The sequence below is a fragment of the Dendrobates tinctorius genome, unplaced genomic scaffold (assembly GCF_039654945.1).
Source record: "Dendrobates tinctorius isolate UK_male_01 unplaced genomic scaffold, ASM3965494v1 ptg000057l, whole genome shotgun sequence".
NCBI lineage: Eukaryota > Metazoa > Chordata > Amphibia > Anura > Dendrobatidae > Dendrobates > Dendrobates tinctorius.
In genome coordinates, this window is record NW_027361725.1 from 28,518,231 (window position 1) to 28,533,585 (window position 15,355).

Genomic DNA, 15,355 nt, shown 5'->3' on the forward strand with positions numbered 1-15,355 from the left:
ACTACATATTAAGTTGGGATTGATTAAAAACTTTGTGAAGGCCATGGCAAATGCAAATTTACAAGGGTTCCAGAACATTTCACCAGCAAAACTGAAGGAAGGGGTATTTGTTGGCCCTCAGGTCAAAGAGCTTATGAGAGATGATGTGTTTGAAGGAAATCTTGGAAAAGCATCAGGTGGATCTGTGAAAAGTTCTTAGTAAAACAAAAATCTCCAGAATATGTTGAAGGTGTTGAGGAACTGCCAAATGCATACCAGTGTCTTGGATGTCGCATGTCTCTGAAAATGCAGTCTTTGCATTCACATTTAGATTTCTTCCCTGTAAATCTTGGGGATGTAAGCGATGAACAAGGCGAGCGGTTTCACCAGGACATTAAAGTAATGGAACACCACTATCAGGGTTTTTGGAGTGACTCAATAATGGCAGATTACTGTTGGATGTTATATAGGGACAACCCTCAAAAATCGTATCAACGGCACTCTAATGTCAAGCACTTTTAATTTCTCCTCATATTTTGGCTTCTATTTTATATGTGAAATTATTTTGGTCCTATAAAAACTGTTTTGTAAGGTGAATAATTTTTTCTGATATGTAGATTACTGTTTTCTTAATGTCGCCAGTATGTTTCCTATACCTAATAATAATGATGCTGCTCCATGGAAACTATTCTTGCTACAGAAAAACTACATACATTTTTTAAATCAGGACAAATGATTCAAAAAAGTACAAAGTCACCTGCGATGATTTCAAAAAATATTTTTTTGTAGACCTGTGAAGGCACCACATGAAGATCTCTCACAGGCCGGCCCGGAGCACAGGCATATCATTAACTCAAAATTGAAAATAACGATTAAACAATAACCACAAGACGAATTTCATCACCAGGTATCATTGCAATCAGTATAACGGCGCCAGTCTGACACTGTGTGTAGGTTACTGAACACAATCCTTCTGACAGGTTCCCTTTAAGAGCGACAATGAAATCTTGTCGAAAGTGTGTTTTGGGGTTCACATCACATCTACATTCTGTTTTACATAAACATATTTCCTTCCATTTGTGTGCCTTGTAAATATTTATTTCTTGTAATGGAGGAATGGAAGCTTTGCTCTTGCCAATCAACACAGCAATTCTCTTCTGAGCAGAGAGATGTTTGCTAGCTGCACGATATAGAAGATGCATGTGTAGTGTAGGAGGTGATGACTGTAAAGGATCTGCAAACACACACAAGACCTCCTTTATGAAAGCTAGTGCTGGCAAAAACTAGATTAGATGTTTCCAATGCAAGTGTACGGAGTGGCTCATTTAGTCACGCTGAGTTCTTATTGTAGACTTAAGGCCCCGTCACACTAAGCGACTTACCAGCGATCCCGACACCGATATGAAGGTGTCAGGATCGCTGGTAAGTCGCTATGTGATCGCTGGTGAGCTGTCACACAGACAGCTTCACCAGCGATCAGCACAGCGATGCCGAGCGCCTGGCATCGCTGGCCATCCTGTAAAAAATAGAATCAAAATAAAAAATATAGTTATTCTCACCTTCCGATGTCGCGTTCAGCCATCCCGCCTCTCTCCACGCTCTGGTCCCAGTGATCCTTTGCGAGAATGACCGCGAGATGTCATGGTCTCGCGGGATAACAAAGTCTCGCGGTCATTCGTGCAAAGGATCACTGGGACCGGAGCGTGGAGAGAGGCGGGATGGCTGAACGCGACGTCGGAAGGTGAGAATAACTATATTTTTTATTTTTTTTATTATTTTTTACACCTGATCGCTGGTGTCCCGCCTGTCACACGCAGTGATGCGCGCTGGCCAGCGGGAGACCAGCGACCAAAGAAATGTCCAGAGATTTCTTGCAGCGATCAGCGATACCGGCAGGGGGGCCGCTCGCTGATCGCTGTCACACACAGCAATCTCGCTGGTGAGATCGCTGTTATGTCACAGAAGTTGTGACTCAGCAGCGATCTTGCTACCGAGATTGCTTAGTGAGACGGGGCCTTTATGCTTCCGTACAAGGACCACCATGTTCTTTTTTTAAGCAATCTTAGGCATCTGGAGATACACTATGAACCCAGCACAGTTTGCCCTTATTATTAATCTGCACATTTGTAATATGACAGTACTGTATGCATGAAGCCTTAGCATATGCTGAAACTTATACAGGTGTGTTGAGTTTATTGCAATACACTGGGGCAGATTTAGGACACTATATACACCACAATTATAGCTCGATTTGTGCAAAAAGTAAAATAATATTTTGATGACGCTTCACTTGGGAATACCCAGTGCATGCTGGATGTCATAGGGGCATAGGCTGTGCTCACTGCCTCAGTCTCTGTTCCCAGAAATGAAGAATCAGTGACAACCATTTAAGTAGCGCGATATCTTCTATACTGAGCATGCGTCTGTTGTCAGTTCCATTGTATGGGTAGTATGAGTTACCTTCTTACTGTTCTGTTTTCTTGTCAGTGCACAGTGACAGTGCGCCCCCTTGCTGGCTGTACTTAGAAGTGATGTTCTGGCAATAGAACTTATAATTAGAGCTGTTGAGGGAGCACACTGTCACTGTGCACTGACCAGAAAACTGCACAGTAAGTAGAGAACTTATACTTCGTTTCAGGGTTGGGACAAAGGCTTTAGGCAGTCACTGGAGACTCTGCCCCCTGATGACGACTCGTTTGAGTATCCCAGCATGCCCTGGGGATTCTCAAATGAAGCATCATCAAAATGGAAATTGATAAAAACAAATAGATAAATAAAGCAGTTGATTAAGGAGTGAAGGGTAGGGACTTTTTAATCTATTTTAGAAAAACTTTTATACTATTAAAATAATTAGACATTTAGAATGAAAATCGCTATTTATTTTGGACCACCTCTTTAAACACTTTTTGCACCTTTCAAAGCAATTTAAAGGAGGTACCATTAGGTAAGTGTCACGGGGTTACCGCAACAGTGTGGAGCCAGTATAACGCAGCGTCTGATTGCTCCTACTCCGGCACTGAGAAGAAGCACTTCTCCTTCATTTTAACTGTGTTTATTTCTTCTGGTAGAACAGAAGTTAATCGGCCATGTTGGAAATCCCTGTGCTCACAGCTGTGTTCGGTTAGCCATTCTTTTTCCCTTTATAATCTGGGCTCGGTTACTAATCCTCGTCAGAGCTAGCTTTATTGCTGCATGGCTAACGGAGGGAGAGGAGTTCATATGAGGAGAGTTGGAGTAGTTATTAGCAACTGTTTGGCTTGTATGCATGGTAATTCCTTATCCTTCTCTATTTTGGTGTATTTCCCTACCTCCATGCCCCGGTGCATTCCTCTGTTTTATGTGATTGAATATTTTGTTTCTCTGGAGTTTTCTGTTAACCCTTGTTTGTGTTACCCTGTTTGCCGGGTTGGTGTACTATGGTGCATATTAGTGCCCCTCTTCTCTGGATGGGGGAAGAGAACAGACGGAGGGCTAACTCAGGAGATAAGGCAAGGGCGGAGGCCCGGCATCTTCACCTTCAGAAGTATCTCGGGGAATAGGGCAAGCTAGGGCATCCCTTAGTGTTAGGGACAGGGAAGGAGCCTGTGGTCCTGGGTCACCGATAGCTGTGTCATGACAGTACGCTAACCCAGTAGTAGTAAATGTGTTTAGCAAGATGTGGAAGATTAATTATACAGATATGTGAGCTAATTCTTCTGTTCTGATAGAAGCACTGTATATATTTATAAATCATAGGTTAAATGCTATAGAAAAAAGGATTTACTGGTATTTCTTCTTTTGATTTCCCTTCTGTTATCATGTGTATGCTATTGGTATCCAGGTTTAGAATTGTTAGACTTGACTTCAAAGCTTAGTGTAACTTGGAAATTATAGACAGTTCAAAGAGCAAAAATGGGAAAATGAAATGTATTTTCTTTTTTTTTTATTCTGCCTTTTATGCTGATCTTTTCTGCCTCCTCACTCCTCCGTGCAGCAACCACACCGCCTGTCAGAACTGTGAATCTGCGGCATTCTCTTTTGTTATTACCTGTGTCAGGAGGTGGCTGCCTGAACAGATGTCCTGCTTCCAGTCTGCGCTGGGAACCTTCCCTCCTGCAGATGCTGATGAATGTTTCCTGCCTTAGGGAAGATACTGTGACTGCAGATAGATCTGCTCATCACAAAGCATCGTCTGAAGAGTACAGTGACCAGCATGATGTAGGCACAGCACAGATGCACTGCAGATACATTCTGCTGAAATACAAAAATAACTTTTTAAAATAAATAATACGTATACTCAGTTCTGTTTATTTACTATGTAGACCTATGACAAGTATGATTTCAGGCGACGATGGAAAGATGAAAGCTTTTAGTCAGTATATGCACATTTGTGATATTAGAAAATTGTTCCCCATTTAAGTCTTTCCCTGGACACATAGTGTAATAGTTTTTGCACAGTGAAATACATTTTTTTTTCTTTTTCCTTTAAATTTTGTGCCTACGTTGCAGAGATATTAGCAATCAAAGCATTTGGCCCCTAATGAGTTAAACTTTTTTAAGTTCAAGAGGGTGCTATCAGACAGTTTTCACTGGGGTTGTGTACTTCTTTGCAGTGTATGATGCTGACCAATCATAAGCAGGCTGCAACACCCAAAGAATGAAGAACACACCACGCCATGGCTTAGAGCAGGTTTCTCAGCCGCAAGTTGTAATGATACAGTCCTGATCTCCTGGTCTACCCTCCTGCATGAATGAGTGCGGGGAGTGGACAGTGCAGCTCAGTTTAGCTGTGTCACATTACAAACCATTCTATCAGTTGTTCTTTTGTAATAGCACTGTCAACTCTGCTGTACTGCCCCTCCCCCACATGGTCTATCCAGAGATGTATCAGTAATCACACATGCCGGTTGTGCTCAATTTGTAATCACTCTGCACTAAGATCATACCAGTGTTTCATAATGTTTTGCACAGGACTAGCCCAGAACAGACTGCTCCTGTGTGAGATGTAATAACAGATTTGATCTCTCGATCTCTCTGCAGAGCAATTACCAGTGGACCGCAGTCGACATAAATGTGATTACTGACACTCATTATTTAGCAGGGTGTTGTGAATTCGCTTTCTGGTCTACCTCTGGTTACTGCTGAAGGTGATGGAGCTGGTCAGGTTGACGCAGGGTTTGCAAGTTCTCTTTCTGGGCTCCCTCTGGTGGTACTGGAGGTAATGGAGCTGATCTGATTAACAGAGGCTTGCCACCTGATAATGATGATGACTATTGGAGATCTGGGGTTTCTGACTGGATTTAAGACAGCCGACTCCCTCTATCCCTGCTGGTGATTTTTTTCCTGCCTCCTGAGGTCTTAGTTTCCAGCTCAGTCCCTGCATGCTCAGCTAAGTGTTCTTTTGCTATTCTGTTCACATTTGATCTGGTTTTGTCTATTTCAGTTTTGTGTGGGTCAGGGCTGTGGAGTCGGTAAGCCAAACCTGCGACTCCGACTCCTCAATTTCCCTTACACCGACTCCAACTCCACGACTCCGACTCCCACACATATTGCTTATATTTAAGTGAAAAATTTATTGTAGTACAATGTGAACCTCAGACATTTAATCATTTTTATGATCCAATAATCAAGATATTTAGATAGAACAGAATATATATTGGTGTACTACCCGGTTTTCATTCTTTTTGGTAGAGATACGATATGGATAGACAGATATGGATAAATGGATAGAGCAGATTTCTAATCTGCTTTTGCTATTGAAAACATTATCTATGAGCTCAAAAACCTTTCAGGTGATGCGGTTTTTTGAAAAGATGATCAGCTTTTGCAGCTGAAAAACGTATCCTCAAAAAACACAGGAAAAACGCTGTGTGTGAATGTAGCCTTAGATCAGGAATATAACAGCCATTTATAGGACATTTCATAACTTTCCCAAACTCCTATGAAAAAATATTCAGCACATCCTGCATTGAATTACTGTACCCAATTTATTATATATTTTAGGAGTCAGAGTCGGTCCATTTTATACCGACTCCAACTCCGACTCCGACTCCACCAAAATGAGCTCCGACTCCACGACTCCGACTCCACAGCCCTGGTGTGGGTCAGCCAGCTCCGGCTGGGGCTGTGCTGTATCACCATCCATATGTTACTGCTTGTGCCAGTTTATTTTTGTCCCTTATTAGATTGGCCTCTTTTTGTTCTGCTTTCAGAATATACCAGAGTGCTGATATAGTGGGCGAAGTCGTGCGACTTCAGTATTTTTTCATCAGACATGTTGGACCTTTTTGCAGGGTTTTTTGCGTGATTGCAGACAGTGTCTTTCCTTTTGCTGTCCTGTCTAGACAGTATGGGCCCCATCATTTGCTCAGTCTATTTTCCTACCTGCGTTTGTGTTTTCATCTTGTCTCACAGACAATATATGTTTGGGGGCTATCTATTCCTTTGGGGTCTGCTCCGGGGTAGTTTAGATTTCCCCTTTCTTGCTTTAGGCTTAGTTAGCTCTCCGGCTGTGCCGAGGTGTCTAGGATCATCGTAGGCACGCTCCACGGCTACTGCTAGTTGTGTGGATAGGATCAGGGGTCTGTAATCCACTAATCCACTTAGTTACCAACCTCTCTGGTTTTCTGTGGTTTAGCTTGGGCTGTCTCTCCTCCTCGGTGACCCAATCATAACAGCAGGGTTTATTTGCAATGTGACCCAACTAAACTCAGCTGTGCTGCCTCTCCCCTTCCCTGCCTCATGCAGGAGGTAAGATCAGGAGATAAGATCAGGAGATCAGAGCTGTATCATTACTTCTCACACACTGAGAAACCTGCTCTAAGCTATGGTGGGGGGGGCGTGTTCTTCTTTCTACTGCGTTTTCTCTCCTGCTTATGATTGGTGAGCATCATACAGGGATAAGTACATGCCCCCAATGAAAACTGTCTCCTGACTCCCCACTTGGTGTTGACTTATTAGGGTCCAAATACTTTGTTAATATTGCTGTAACGGAGAGACAAACTTGAATAAAAATGTTTTATTCCACTCTGCAATCACTATTACATCTTGTCTCCTCTTCAGCATGAAAAATGTGGTGAAAAGTCCCCTTTAAACAATAAACAGAACCTTAGCTGCAGACAATGCTTTATTGGGGGAGAAAAACTTTCTCAATTAGCCAATTGTATTTGTTTTTTAAATTTTATACAACTGCCCCCTAAATCTGAATTGGGTTGTTTGGGGTTTGAATTGAAGGGAACGTGTCAGATGATTCAAGCTTGCCAAACCACAGGCAGCATGAATAAGAGTCTCGGTGCATTATTCCAATAATATAGGCGCCATTCTAGAATGCTGCATTGTTTCAGAAGAAACATACTTTGAAAACCTGTCCTGGGACAGTTTTTCTTGTATTACTAGTCCGAGGCCATGAAATTGTCCCCCTAGCTTATTGCTGCTTTCATCAGCCTAGCCTGTGATACGTCCTGTAGTAGTGTGATGTATTACAGGACTAGCATGCATGGTTTCTTTCTGGCCAGTCACAGATGGCTATGCTGGCAACGAGATCCGCGCTTGTGCACCAGAAATGCTGGATGCACTCATGCGTAAGGTTACCTTGCATTAAACACTTAAGGGGCCGATTCATCAAAGCTTTTATGGCAATATTTTGACGTACAAAGCTTTGAAAAGTCACATAATTTTGGCACAACTAACGGCTGCGCAAAAATTATGCAGCTTTAGGCATTCTCACGCCTTTTCCGCCCATCTCCAACAAAGAAGGCGGAATGGGGTCGTGGCGATCGCCACTTGTCAAATTCATGACGAGCAGTGGTGTTCGCTTTGCCTCAATCTTTGTGGAGAGGCGCACACTAAAGTTTATGCCACTTGTCTGGCATACACCTCTTCACGAATCGCGAGTGTCTGACTCCATCCCATTTCCTCATCAAGACCAGCAGGAGCAGTGCTGGTTTAGATGTATCATTCCCTCAGATTGCTGTTGGAGAGGGCAGGCTACTTAAGTATAGAGCATGCTAAGGACCTACTTGATTAGATGAACATACATGTTACTACATTTGCATGGAGTGTGAAAGACCACCTTGTATACACCAAAGTGATGCACCAATAAAGGCAGATAGCTGCCACAGCGATGATGGATATGTACTCATGGGCAGTGTAATTTCTAATGTCCTAACGGGAGCTACATGATTAGATCTTATGTCCCGCCTTTATGCTAAAAAAAAATGTCCAAGGGCTGTAGGGGTCAGAAAAAGAAAAATCAGCCTTCAGTGGAGGACAAGGAACATAAAATAGGCAAGCGTCTTAGGCTATGTGCACACGTAGTTTTAGGCAGGGCTTTTTTTTTGTAAAAAAAAAATATTTGCCATTCATTCTTAGGCTATGTGCACGCGTACCGGAACTCTTGCGGAAATTACCGCGAGAATTCCGGAATTCCATTCCGCGGGAAAATCGCATTTTAAATTCCCGCGATTTTCCCGCGGAAAAACTAGCATTTTGGAAGCGTAATTAGCTTGCAAAATGCTAGCGTTTTCCAAGCGATCTGGAGCATCGCTTGGAGAACTGATTGACAGGTTGGTCACACTCGTCAAACATAATGTTTGACAAGTGTGACCAACTTTTTACTACTGAGGCCGCTTATGCAGCATCAGTAGTAAAAGATAAAATGTAATACAAAATAAAAAATGGTGTTATTCTTACCTTCCGGCATCCCGCGCAGCCTTCCCGCTGCTCTCCACGCTCTCGTTCCCAGTAATCCTTTGCGAAAATGCCCGCGATGACGTACGTTCCCGCGGGATTGCGACGTCTCGTGGTAATTCGCGATGACGTCGCGCGTATGACCGTGAGACTTCGCGATCCCGCGAGAACGGACGCCATCGCGGGCATTTTCGCAAAGGATTACTGGGAACGAGAGCGTGGAGAGAGGCGGGAAGGCTGCGCGGGATGCCGGAAGGTAAGAATAACAATATTTTTTATTTTAAATTCTATTTTTTACAGGGATATGGTACCCAGAGCCCGGAGGACAGTCTCCTCTCCTCCGGACCGTGGGTACCATCCGCAAATGTTCTGCTTACTTTCCGCATGGTGGGCACAGCCACATGCGGGAAGAAAGCAGAACAATGCATTCCTATGGGTGGGGGATCGCCGCGTTTCCTCAAAATTAATGAGCATGCTGCGGTTTTTACCGCGAAGCGATTCCGCTGCGGTAAAAACCGCAGCATTAGCACAGCATTGCGGAATCCCATAGGAATGCATGGAATGCCTATTTTTCGCGGCAAAATCGCGCGGTTAAAACCGCCGCGGAAACGCGAAAAAAATGCAACGTGTGAACTCAGCCTTACCCTTCGCAACTGCTGCCAGTCCCTGCTTCTTCCTGCTTTCACCGGCGTCATGTGACAGGCGCAGCAGCGATGACATCATTGCTGCTGTGACGGTCATAGCCGAGTACAAGCAGGAAGAAGCGGGGACTGGAGGACAGCAGCGGTGACAGAGCGACGGAGGGTAAGAATGAATGATTTATTATTTTAAAGTGTGCAGCAGCATCTTCAGATTTCCGGTACGCCGTACCGTTGCGTACCGGCGCAAAAAAGCACTGGTTTTAGGTGCTGCAGATTTGGAAAAATACTCAGGTAAATTCTCAGGTCAAAAGACCTGCGGTTTCACAGGTGTGAAAACCGCTGCAGATTCCGCATAAGGCCATGTGCACACGTTGTGGATTCTCCTGAGGATCCGCAGCGTTTCAAGCTCTGCGGGTCCGCAGCAGATTTAGCTGTGTTGTACAGTACCATTGTTTTCAATGGAAAGCTGAAAAACGCTGTGCACATGCTGCAGATTTTTCCGCACGGATTTGCTGCGGGTTCAAATCCGCAGCATGTCAATTCTTTATGCGGAATCCGCAGCGGTTTCACAACTTCTCCATTGTAGAGGTGTGAAACCGCAGGCTAATCCACAGGTAAACCGCAGGTCTTTTGACCTGAGAAGTTACCTGCGGATTTTTCCAAATCCAGCTGTGACCCACCTTCCAATGTGTATTTTTTGGGTAGAGGGTTATTGGGCTTCTTGAGGTTTAATGTCCTATACTTTTAGTTTTATAGTTTACTCAATAGATACTGTAATTAATCACTTGAGGTGTCTAGCAGCAGCTTTCTCACCTCTCTCCTTTGTTGCAGTTGGCTGATTGCAATTCAGTCTGTGTTTTCATTGTGATATAAGTGGATGAAATTTCATTAAAACCTAAATATTACAGAATGTTTCACCGCAATCCAGCTTCCTACAGGGCGTTTGAGGCTACGGCTGTTGTGTTTGTTTACCACCCACTATGGTCTAAGACTTTTTTTTTTTTTTTTTTTTCATTTTTCTTTACACAAAAAAAAAAAAAATGTTTTACTATGCATTGTGTTTGACACTGGGATGCCTTTTCCTTAATGTTTCTTCTTTTCGGTGTCTTGGGATGTTGCCTGGTCAATACTTCTCTCTGAACCTGCTATCCGTGTCACCTTCAGAATAATTGCTTCACTGAGATATTTTCATCCAAATAATTGGCGGTGTGATCATTCCTAAAGAGCAAAGTGAAAATCCTTGAAAGCTGTTAAGTGGGGGAAATGGTGATATGCAAAGAAAATCTGCATTTTTTTTATATAGTCATCTAGTTGAATCTCTAAAACAGACAGTAGTCAGTTAGTACTTACCGATGTGTCCAGTGTCGCATTCTCTGGAACTATTGTACTAACAGCAGCAGCTGGCATTTATAAACTTGTAGCCCTACTGGAAAAGCAGCAGAGAATGGATTTGACTTCATGGTCGGCCATGCGGGAATAGCAATTAGCCTGTTGTCTGCAGCTTCATTAGACATAGTGGAAGAGAGTTTAGAAGGGCCTGTAACATGCGCGGCTGCAACACAGATACAGCCGTAGATTTATGTAACAAATTTCTATTTTTTTATTAGACTTTTGTGTTTGAGAGCAACATATGTGAAGTTTTATAGCCATGTATTCATAAAATTAGAGCTACTTTTCATCCATGATTAGATGACCTTCTGAATGTTTTCTGTTATTTAACCCCTTCTAGGTGACGCGTCAGCCAAATCTTACGCATTATGTCTGCTAAAGCCACCATTAGCAAGGAGGTTTTCTCTCCCCAAGATGAGCGTATGCTGGGGGCCGTGCTTGTAAAACGGAGGACCAAGAAAAAAATTCCATTCCTAGCGACCGGAGGACAAGGAGAATACCGCACATACATCTGTCTATCAGGTAGACCATACAAAGACTGTTAAAAGGAATCTGTCACCAGATTTTTGCTACCCCATCTAAGAGCAGCATAATGTCTATTGTTGGGCAGCTTGTTGCCGTTTTGATAAAATTACTACATTACTCTGCTGCAGATCTAGCAGTTCTCTGAATGCTGAGCTCTCTATAACCCCACCCACACCACTCATTGGCAGATTTTTTGTATGCACTGTGCATAGGCAAAAACACGCCAATCAGTGGTGAAAGTGGAGTTATGCAGAGCTCATGAGTATGGAAGACTACTAGTCCTCTAGTCATAATCTTCAGATAAATTAGCAATTTTATCAAAACTACCTCAAGCAGCCCAGTAAGTGATGCACAATCGGAGTCTCTGTTCATTATTTTGCTCTCACATTAGCTGGCAAAAAACTGGTGACAGATTCTTTTTTTACTCATATTTTTTTTTAAAAAAAGGAAGCCATAAACTGTCATGGTGTAGTTAGATGGCTATATAAATCGGACCGCAATGCACGGGACTGGCCGGCGGCTCTCCTGACCCGAGCGTGACAGCATCATGTATTTTTATGCAGCTGTCACGCTCGGGTCGGGAGAGCAGGAACCAATGAAAGCATTGCGGTCCAGTTTATAAGACCGTCTGATTGCATCCTTTTCCTCAGAAGCGTTGTCACATTGCCGCTGTCATCTTACGTGCTATTAATATTTATTTCCTGCGGCATTTGGCCCCGTGTCTTACTGCATTACTGTTACTGTGTGGCGTCTTTTAAAAAAAAAATAGTAAACTTCTAAAATGATTGCTTACGTGAAACACTAACAAAAGTGGCCTTCACTGTTTTAGGCCTCATTCAGACTTGAGTTATTTTTTTTCGTGCATGCTCAAAAGGACAGTTTTCTATCTGCTCTGGATTATATTGTCATGAAAGTTTGGTCGGTGTGTCCATTTTTATCATCAGCGTTTCATCTTTTTTTATCGTCTGCTAAAAAAACTCCACAAAAATTTGATGGAGGTTTCTTCATCTTCTAGCATCTGACAGTGAAAAAATGACTGCACACAGATGCATCCAAGACGCCATTAGACTGCCAGCATTTGACCACTTAAAGGGAACCTGTCACCCCCCCCCAGGGCGTTTTTCAGTTAAAGAGCCACCTTCAGCAGCACTAAGGCTGCATTCTGTGAAGGTGGCTCTTCTGTTTCTGACCCCCAGTAATGCCAAAATATTGACTTTTATAATTATCTCCTCATACCTGTAATGTGTCCCACAGGTATGTTGTGTCCCCCTCTATCAGCCGCCTACCATCCGTCAATCATGCCTGTCCGAGGCCTCGGCGCCGCACATGATCTGTCCATCATGATGCCCCTGTGCGTCGCTGCCTCCTCTTGATTTGAATACCGGCGCCTGTGCTGTAACAAGTGTTCTCGGGCATGCGCAGTGCGCGCTGCCCGAGAACCGACATCAGGCTATTGCGCCTGCGTGTTGCGGAGGCCCCAGCCCCGTAGTGTGAATACATCATAACACACTGCGGGGAGGGATCTGGGGCCTCCACAATGCGCAGGCGCAATAGCCAGATGTCACATGCCCGAGAAACTTGTTACAGCGCAGGTGCCGGGATTCAAATCAAGAGGAGGCAGTGACGCACGGGGCCTCATGATGGACAGATCGTGGGCATCGCCGAGGCCTCGGACAGGCATGATTGACGGATGGTAGGCGGCTGATACTGGGGGACACAACATACCTGAGGGACACATTACAGGTATGAGGAGATAATTATGAAAGTCAATATTTTGGCATTACTAGGGGTCAGAAAAAGAAGAAGGTGGCTCTTTAACTTAAAAGCGCCCTGGGGGGGAGGGGGTGACAGGTTCCCTTTAAAAAAATGAGTTTCATTTTCTTTTGTTTTTTGTTTTTTTATTTGTGGACTCTTATGTCCCTAAAATAAAAACGGGACCTGTGGACAGGCACACAGTCTATAACGGGTATCGAAAGGACACATACCTGCGCACGGCCTGCGTACCCAATGCTAAAGATAGGGTACGCAGGCCACATGAAGCTGCATGCGCCCATAGGCGGAGCTGACCGGAGGAGGCGTGGCAGGGGCGGAGCTTCACGGCTTGAGTCCGCTGCGCCTCCAAACGCAAATGTGAAACTAGCCTTAGTCGACAGTTTTGCAGCACTGGAGTTCTGGTTTCAAATCCCACTAAGGAGTTTGTATGTTCCCACAAACTCCAGAGAAGTACCGCGAGGGAATTTAGATTGTGAGCCAAAATGGGGGGACAGTGATGATAATGTCTGAAAGGTGCTGCGGAATATGATAGCACTGTATAAGCAATGCATACTGAATAAGTGATACTGCTGGTGAGATATAGATGTGAACATATATATGTATCTGCAAGGTTCAACAAGATTGCCAGTAGGCTTTTTTTTCCCTTTTTGTTTTTCTTTACTAGATCTTTCTTGATCTCTCAAGGTGCAGAATTGGCCAAATACACAGGTTCTAATCCCAGTAGCGCTAAGTTTCTGGTGCCGTTCATGTCAGGAATTCTCATTTATTGCAGCCACGTGTATAAGTGCATTTCCACCAACCATTTCCAAACCACTAAGGGCTGTTTGAGACGTCCATCATCATTGGCCTGATCTCGGATCGCAATGCACTGACTGATTGCACGTCTCCTGACTTTAGTATGACAGCTTGATATATTTCTATGAAGGTTGTCACTCTAAATTTGGGAGATGTGTGGTCAGTCCGTGCATTGCGATCCAAGATGGAGCCAATGATGAATGATGTCTGAAGGCGCCACATGAAAGTATGTCCTAGCTCTTTACATACAAGGGCCTAGAAAATCAGATCTATATGTGGATCTAAAATCAGAAAAAACATTTCTGTTGATCCAAATTGCCTAATCTCATTGTTCGTTGTGACCTACAGAGTAGAGCGCGTATTACTGTTTTCTTGTACCCTCCACAGTAGAGCGCCTCCAGAAAGCACTCAGCAGACAGGTACCTCTTATATTGGCAATGTGTCTCCATTGAGATGTGAGAAATGTATCGCAGGCTACTAATTAAAATATCAAGCAGGATAGTGTGTGTTTTTTTGTTTTCCATACAGGGTCTGTAAAATGAAACTGTTCCTCTTCGCATGTTCACGGACCCTGAGCACTACATTGTAAAGCATGTCTTCTACTTGACATAAAGTCAATGCAAAGGGCTCATTCTTTACGCCCCCTTCTTCAGCTCCTAAATTATGTGTCTGTTAATAGGAATCTATTTTAAATGCTACTGAAGAGCGGCGGCTTCATATGTGACTTGTAAAGGATGTTCAGTGGGGAAATGTTCAGATTCTGTGGTTTTTAGATAGAGATTCCAGTAATTATTTGTCCAGAAATAGAACATTTCATCATCTATATTGATTCGGCAGGTCAGTTCAATGCCAATGGCCATACCAATAACTTGCTTGGATAATACAATCCTAACTATAGAGTGAGACATGCCAATTGGGCCACCTTTGTTAGCCAGACTTTACTCCTTGTAGAAAGAGAAATGAGGCCATGGTTGGCCAGGTAGTAGCAGGTGGTTGATAGGACTTTTAGCTATAGGACCCCCACAATCAACTTTGCTCTGTCGATGAGGGGAGTTGCAGTTTGATAATGTTGTCCAAACTGGTCTCTTGGAATATACTTATATGTATACTTAAGTATAGCACTTATTATCGTCTTACGGAAACGTGATGGTTTTCATGAACGGTGGTCTAAAACTGCCTCGTTAATCAGTTGACCCTTGACTAGCTTTGCGAATGCAGCTTTAGAATGTTACCTGTTAGGCTATGTGCGCACGTTCTGGATTTGCGTGTGGAAATTTCTGTGCGGATTCTGCCTCTCTTGGCAGAAAATGCAGTTGAAATGCCACGTGGTTTTGATGCGTTTTTGATGCTTATTTTCATTCGGATTTGTATGTGTTCTTGTAAGCTAAATAAAGATATATTATTTAAAAAAAAATAAATTGTGATGTCATTTCCTTGTTCAACCTCTACTTTTTCATTGAAGACCATAATATCAGTACATACCGTGTTCACATATAATGTTTACACACACAAAACAAATATAAGAGAATAATATATATATATTATGTATGTATATATCATATATGTTACTCATTGGGGAAATAAAG

General features: G+C 43.3%; 1 protein-coding gene across 3 annotated transcripts in view; it reads left to right on the forward strand.

Annotated features, from left to right (window-relative positions):
- The window catches only part of STXBP6 (syntaxin binding protein 6), a 144,763-nt gene that overhangs the window by 33,132 nt on the left and 96,276 nt on the right, over positions 1-15,355 (forward strand). For all 3 annotated transcript variants that reach the window (XR_012232643.1, XR_012232644.1, XM_073577864.1), the window contains exon 2: positions 11,017-11,198. Coding sequence is in view for 1 of the 3 variants with exons in the window: in XM_073577864.1 (XP_073433965.1) it covers positions 11,045-11,198 (154 nt within the window). In the remaining 2 variants the exon portion in view is untranslated. The remainder of the gene's footprint in view (positions 1-11,016; positions 11,199-15,355) is intronic.